A 7,363-nucleotide genomic window follows, 5' to 3' on the forward strand; every position below is an offset into this window, starting at 1 on the left:
CGATGCTAACATCACGTGAAAGGGCAGGATCAAACAAACACTCATTGAGGTGCTTAAGGTCGCCCCCCAGGAAAACCTGGACCACTGTCGAAGCCAACTGCCACTTTAGAGTGTGGGAACGGTAGAAGTAGTGCCAAGCCTCCAGGGCAAAAACAGGACAGTCCACCAGCCAGGACAACTCCAGGACCTCATAACGGAGCCAGAAAGGGAACGAAGTCCCAAACCTGAACGCTGAGGAATCCATTGCTGAGGCATAATCCGGGTCACGCAGGAGGTTAGCCGCAAGGGCCGCCCGCACCGCAGCGGGTTGGATGCGATAAGCCGAAAATCTCCGGAAAGACAGAACCGAAACACCTGGGGGTTACACGGAACCGAAACACCTGGGGGTTACACGGAACCGAAATACCTGGGGGTTACACGGAACCGAATCCGGGGAGGGGCAGACACCAAATCCAACTCGTATGCAGAGGGAGAAATGGAAAGAAAACCCTACTCCTTGTAACAGTAACCCTGCTCAGGGGGGCAGAAAAACCCAGGCGGGGTCCAGCAAGGCCCACGGCCCCAAAAGTCAGCCCCTCCCCAGCCCCAAGGTCCTCCTCCGCAGGACCCCGGGGCAAAGTCGTCCTCCCCAAGCACCGACCCCACAAGAAGAGGCCGGCGCAGCCGGAGAAGCCGGAGAAGCCAGACAGAAGGGGGCCCACTGATCAGACCCAGAGGCTTCGGCCGGGGGACTAGACTCGAATGCCTCCATCGCCACACCGGAAGGGGCATCCCCCGAGGCTGCCTGAGTCTTAAGACCAACTAACCCCTGCCCCAACTCCTAAACTATCAGACATTTCGGGGCCAGAAGCAGGAGAAGGGGACCAGAACAAACAACAGGAGGGGAAAGACGAGGAGGTGCGGACTGAACCAGGGTCGAGGAGAACCCCACCCCCAAGCCCAGATGACTATAAGCAAAATGAGGCATCCGGGTGAGCAACCAACCGAGCGCGTTGCAACAACCGAAACCTAGCATGCAACTCCTGCGCTGCCTATACTCTAAGATGATCATCAGCAGATTGGGTAAATTGAGTCACCAGCAAGCAGTAAAACTTGCAGGACTCAAGTCGAAAGTGTCACCGACCCAACAGACAGCGTGACGAAGGAAAAAAACAATGAGGGTCACCCTGAGACAAGGGGACCGAACAACCCTCAGTTGTGTGAAGCGAGGAGGACTCCGGGGACATATCCATCGGACCCGCATGCCCCCTAGGGGATTCCCAGGGGCCTGAGCATTTATTATAAGAGGACTCATGCTCAGGTAACCCCAGGTAGGGATACTGCTAACCGGCGCCCAACACTACCAAACAAACATTTTACAGCTGAACCCCAGGGACGTGTACGTTCACGGGGACCTGGCAGGGAGCACCAACTAAGAAAACCGTAATTAGATCAAGCTCCAGTGACAAGTAGGGCAGATCCCCCTACAAGGCAAAAACAAAAAGTGAAACAAAACCCCGCAAGAGGACAACGTACCCCAAGGAACAGAGCCGGCCGCTGTAATTGGTGAAAACAAGCTGCGAAGCACCCTGCACCCCTGACCAGTGCAAACTGCTTCTTACCCTAAGGCAAACAAGGGAGACAGAACACCCAAGCACCCAAAGGGCAGCCAAAAATCTGAGCAGTTAAACGGCCCCGCAGGGGTATGTCTGGAGGGACTTGTGGAAGGGAAGCCCAAGCCCCAAAGGCAGTACTAACAGGGCACCTAGGCAAGGTAACCCTAAGCACATGCAGCCCGATTACTGAGGACTAACTCCTGGCTCTCGCACCCTTGGAGAACAGCCGCCACACACAAGGCATAGTGCTGTACAAGTCTGGAGCCAGAGCACACAACCGATGCCTATAGCATCAGCCTCAAGAACTGGGGTGTGGATCACCAGCGAAGTATGTCTGGGGCTTCCCCTTCCCCCTCCCGGGGAGGGAGGAGCTGCGCAGACGGTGGCACGGCAACGGGTGACATCATACTAGTTTGCTCGTTTTTGTTTGGGGGAGTTCTATCCACTTGTTCGGCTTTTGGTAGCAATATTTTCACCAGAATAGGGGTTTGTTTTGGGATGCTTACCTTTCTGGGTGCCTGACCTGGTCGATAGCAGAAATAGAATGCCTCCAACCACACGGGGGCTTCTATAGGCCATTGCTTCCCTTGCCTCTCTGAGGAGGCCAGGTTCTGGTCGTGGTCCCCCGGTAGGCCCAAAGAACTCCATATACATGATTGATGCCAAAGCCTGACATTAACACATCAGCCTGGATAGCTCCGGGGAGCCGTAGGACCTCCCCCCAGAAAATACATGATTTGAGAAGTTAACATGAACATTAGCCACATAAATGTAAATTATATTAATGAAAGCTGTGTTTATTGTCATGATTCAAGTCAGAAAATGCATAAAATACATAAAAACACTTCAAATACATAAAAATGCGTTATGTTTTACCATTTTCTGAATGAAGTATCTGTTGTACTTCCAGTGATGGTGATGATGCCGCACTGGTACCAACACGTCCTATGCCAGATGATACAGCTACTTCAGAGGTGGCTAGAGGAGCATCATCTTCATCCTGTCAAAAGTAAAATGAAAAACCAGCATTGAATGTAATGAAACACCAGTTTCTGGGTGAGCACTGGATGCTTCGTGAAGCTATCATACTGATTAAATGCCAACTACTTAGTGTAATCACTAGCAGAATTCTTTTTGCCTACCGGAGACCACGAGCTAGAACCTGGCGCCATCCTCAGAGAGGGGTAGGGACTGTTGGCCCATGAACACTTTACATTTAAAGTTTATCATCTTTCCCATCATCCAGGGAAGCACACAGAAGGGTAGGCAAATCAAAACAGACCACTGCATAGTTGGCAAATGGTACCACAGCCCTCAAAATGTTAAAAGAACTTACCCAACAGCAAAACAAACAACAAAAACATTATCAAACCAGCATCCCACTAGGTAGCTCCACCTCCACTATCGTAGGGGAGAGGAGAGAGCCAGCCCGGGTCAGCCGACCAACACCGATCAGTTTTAGAATAATGATATAGCAGGCGACCTGAAAGAGGGCGAGTGTCAGGGAGCTTCCGAGGCTCACCCAGACACTGGCATTTCATTACATTCAAAGCTGCTTTTCTGAGTAAAGCCCTGTGGGCCCCTCAAAACTAACTACCCACAGAAAAGGACAAAACTAATAACTTACCAGGGAGGTGCAAGCTCCGCAGGTATCAAGTCGAAGGCAAGACGACGGCCACAACAGACACCCCAGGGCAACATAAGGCCTGCAGAGGACCTGGACGTTAACCTGCCCCCCAAGGTTATTTTGAAGTTATCGTCAAGACCCTGTTACACCTCCAAAACCCGAGTTTGAATATCGGCCTATGACATGTAACAAAAAACAGCTGACAAAGCGACAAACTTCCAAACATCATAAGTAAGAGGGTAGACCACAAGCTGACTAGCAATAATGCCACTTCAGACAACCTGAGATACACGAACCCTGAAACAGGAAACCTGGGAGACCGGATCAACCTACAATGAATCCACCAAAACAGAACCAGTGGCTTGCAGGTAGTGCATAAAACTGCTATTAGGCAACAGTGCATGATGCATCCCCGGCTGAACCAACAAAAGCATCCACAACCAAAGGAAGCTCACCATCTCATCCTTCGCCAGAAAAGAAGGAGCAGAGTGCAACCAAACAAAACAACCACCAGGACCAAAAGAACAAAAAACCCTGGGTCAGGAGGAGAGCATGAAGCTCATCTACCAACAACCAGAGGCCAAGGAAAGCAAAAACAAAGCCTTCCAAAAGCAATCCCAGACTGAAGGGGGCATCCAGAAATTGAGCAGAACGAACGAACCTGGTCCAAGGACCTGGTAGGTTTAAGCAGCGCATGGGCAGGCCAGAGGTGAAACAAAGTGCTATAAAACGTGTGGAACAAGGCCAAAGAAATATCAACCCCGAATGCGAGCAAAAGTGGCTCTGCCAACGCTGCACGGTAAGAAGCGACAGTACTGGGCATGAGATGCCAATCAAGGAAAAGCCAAGAAAGAAAGGACGAAACAACCCAGTCAGAAAGGAAAGGAAAATGACAGAAAACTGTGAAAAGATCACCTAGAAACTTCATACTGTCGCAGAGCAGAAGATGTAAGAGGATACCATCAAATCAGACACCTGGTGACCATACAAATAGTGATAAAATCGCATCAAAAAGTCCAGCCACGAAATACGGAAGAGAAGGTTGAACCAACAAGGTATGTTACTTGCTCGACCCTTTGATAAAAGTACAGCCATTGAAAGGCGCCACCGAACAAGCAGCGCTTGAAACCAAGGCTGGGCCAGCCATCAAGCAGCCAGAAGAATCACTATTGCCCTGTTAAGACTCCAGCTGTGCCAGATCCCAGAGCAACAGCTCAACTGGAAGAAAGAGGTAAATGCAGCCCTCATCTCAAGCAGTCGCATCAAAAGGTTTCCCCTCTGTAAAGCCCTCACAGTCAGGATATGGCGCCGTGTAAAGACGCAGACACCGACACCAACGCAAAGAGGGTAAGGTCTGGGTTGCCCAAACGTCCGGCAAAGCCAAAGGAAGAAATTGGCATTGATGATTTACTCCGTGAAAAGAGAATTGAAGCGAGAGATACTACTGGCCAGGACATTGCTCACACCCTGAACATGAATGGCATAGAGAGATGAACCCTGAGATTTAAGTGGACGAGCTACCCGAAGAGACCAGCCCTAAAGAGTCATGGACCGAAGAGAACCCCCCAACTGGTTGAGACAATGAACCACAGGAGAACGCTCTGAATGGAACCGGATCGCCATCTTGAGGTTATCTTCAGACGATTACGAGGCCTAGCATCCCCACAACCTGGTCCTCGACCAGGCCTCCTTTTTGTTACACACCCCCAGGAAGCAGTCTACCAGGTACCTATTTCCTGATAGGTGAACAGGTGCATCAGGGTAAAAGTAACTGCCCATTTGTTTCTGCCTACACCGGGGATCGAACCCGGAACCTCCGGACTACAAATCTGAAGTGCTGTCCATTCAGCTGTCAGGCCCCTCAGATTGTGGCCATACAGCCACAAACTCCCTCACCATGCTGTGAGCCTAACGAAGGTGCTGGCATCAACGACCATGGTCAGAGCGGTGAGCGCTGGTCACAAATCCCCAACTAACAGCCGAGGCATCTGTGTAGACATCAAGCAAGGGAGCAGGAAGCCCCATGACAATGAACCCCCCAAAAAATCCAAAGAGGAAGCTGGTGATACAGCAACCAGAGTATGGTCACCGAAGGAAGGACCCAGCGATCGCAAGAGTGGCAAAACGGGCTGCCCTGAAGATATCAAAAGAACCTCCTGAGCCAAACTCAGCACAACGGGTAAACCAGAAGGGTGAAGTTCAAACACTCGCATAGCCTCTAGAGCAATCTCTGAGTAAAGCATGTCCACTCTCAGCACCAACAGACAGCAGAACTGTAACCGCAGCAAAGTCGCAGGAGGCAGGGAAAGCGAAGCCGATCTAGAATTCCAAATTAGGCCCAACCAGATCCGAGCATGTGGCAGAAGTCACAGAACCTGTGACTTTTGCCAGATTTCCAAGGAACCTGAAACTGGCAACCTGGAAAAGAACCAGATAACTGGCTAGCAGACCAACTGCGAGCCCAAACCAGCCAGTCATCAAGGTAGGCCAAAACCCGAAAACTATTAGGTGCCAGATGGACATCACATTCATTCACTATAAATGATCTTTTTTTTTTTTCTCTACTGTCATCCTCACAGCTATTTTCTTAGGTTGAACTTTACCACTGATTTTCTTGGGGCCCTTGGAGTGATATAACAATTACTTTCACAATCAGAAACATAAAAAGCACAAACACAATTAAATTTAAAAAGAATTCTAGCGTGGTCATCACTAGGCGGAACACACTGTTAAACTGAGGCGTGCCAATTGCTCGGTCGACCCATGTGTGTTTCAACAAATTCGAGAAGTGAAGCAAACCTCGAATACCGAGTCAAACTTAACGAAGAATTTGAGCTCGAAAACCAAAAAACTTAAAATACCAGCAATGAATGTAATGAAACGCCATTTTCTGAGTAAGACCCGGAGGCTTTCCGGAGCTATCCAGGCTGATATGTAACTATTAGCTTTCTGGCATCAGTCAAAGTGCACAGAGTTCTTGCCTACCGAGGACCATGACCCAGGACCTGTCCCATCTCAGAGAGGCACGAGGAGCAATGGCCGATAGAAAACCACATGTGTGTTTGGGAGCATTCTGTGTCTGTCATAGACTGGGTCTGGCACCCAGAAAGATAGGCGCCCTAAAACAAACACCCTATTCTGGTGAAATTATTGCTACCAAAAGTCAAACGAGTAAACAGAAATCCCAACGAAAATTAATTAACGAGCATAACGTCATCACGTTGCCACACCGCTGTCTGCACAAACCCGCCCTCCCTCCCTCCCTTGGAAGGGGGAGCCCCAGACCCTCGTGCCAGCAATCCAATTGGCAGTTCTTAGGCTGGGTGTCAAAAACCAGCGTTGAATGTAATGAAATGGCATTTTCTGGGCGAGCCCCAGAGGCTCCCTGGAGCTTATCAGGCTAATTTATGTTATATTAGACCGGGACATTAGCTATGGAGTTCAGACCCTCCAGGGACCAGTGCCAGAACCTGGCCCCTTCAGAGAGGTTTCAGGGAGCAGAGGCCCTGGAAAACCCCCTTGTGGTTGGGGGTTTTCCTTATCTGCCATCGACAGGGGGTTAGGCACCCAGAAAGGTAGGCATAACAAAAACCCCACATGGTAAGAAATTACAACAAAAAAAAGAGGTAGAAACTCCCTACAATCCCAAGGAAACAAGGAAACATCACACTTTACTGCCGCACCGATTGTCAGTGCAGCCCTCCCCGCCCCGTGAGGGGGAAAGGGGGGGGGGCCCGGTCCTCACCGAGCCGGCTGCCTAGCACCTTGGAAACTAAGCTTCAACCAACGTGAAAAAAACCGCCGACCAGTGGGAGGAAGGGTTACCAGGGAGCTTCCGGGACTCACCCAGAAAATGGCGTTTCATTACATTCAATGCTAGTTTTCTGTGGGAAGCCCCTATGGCTCCCTGGAGCTTCATACCCAAAGAGAAGGAAAAGAAAGGGCTGACCCCGGGAGGCAACCGCCACAAATTCCGCAACGCGAAGCCGAGACAACAGGCAGCAACCTGCAATCCAAAGCAACACAAGAACGCACAGAAGACACTCACAAATGAACGGGCAGGCCAGGAACCTGTGTGACCCCCAAATCCTCACCCCCGAAATGAGCCCAAGACATTACCAAACACGGCAGCGAAAGCTGC

At 50.3% G+C, this 7,363-nt stretch overlaps 1 protein-coding gene across 1 annotated transcript in view; it reads right to left on the reverse strand.

Annotated features, from left to right (window-relative positions):
• Window positions 1-7,363, reverse strand: part of Ge-1 (Enhancer of mRNA-decapping protein 4 homolog Ge-1) — a 327,116-nt gene that overhangs the window by 192,170 nt on the left and 127,583 nt on the right. Inside the window, 1 exon segment of the mRNA XM_045757261.2 lies at window positions 2,472-2,595. Within this exon segment, the coding sequence (XP_045613217.2) occupies window positions 2,472-2,595 (124 nt within the window).

Source organism: Procambarus clarkii, chromosome 67, assembly GCF_040958095.1.
Source record: "Procambarus clarkii isolate CNS0578487 chromosome 67, FALCON_Pclarkii_2.0, whole genome shotgun sequence".
Lineage (NCBI taxonomy): Eukaryota > Metazoa > Arthropoda > Malacostraca > Decapoda > Cambaridae > Procambarus > Procambarus clarkii.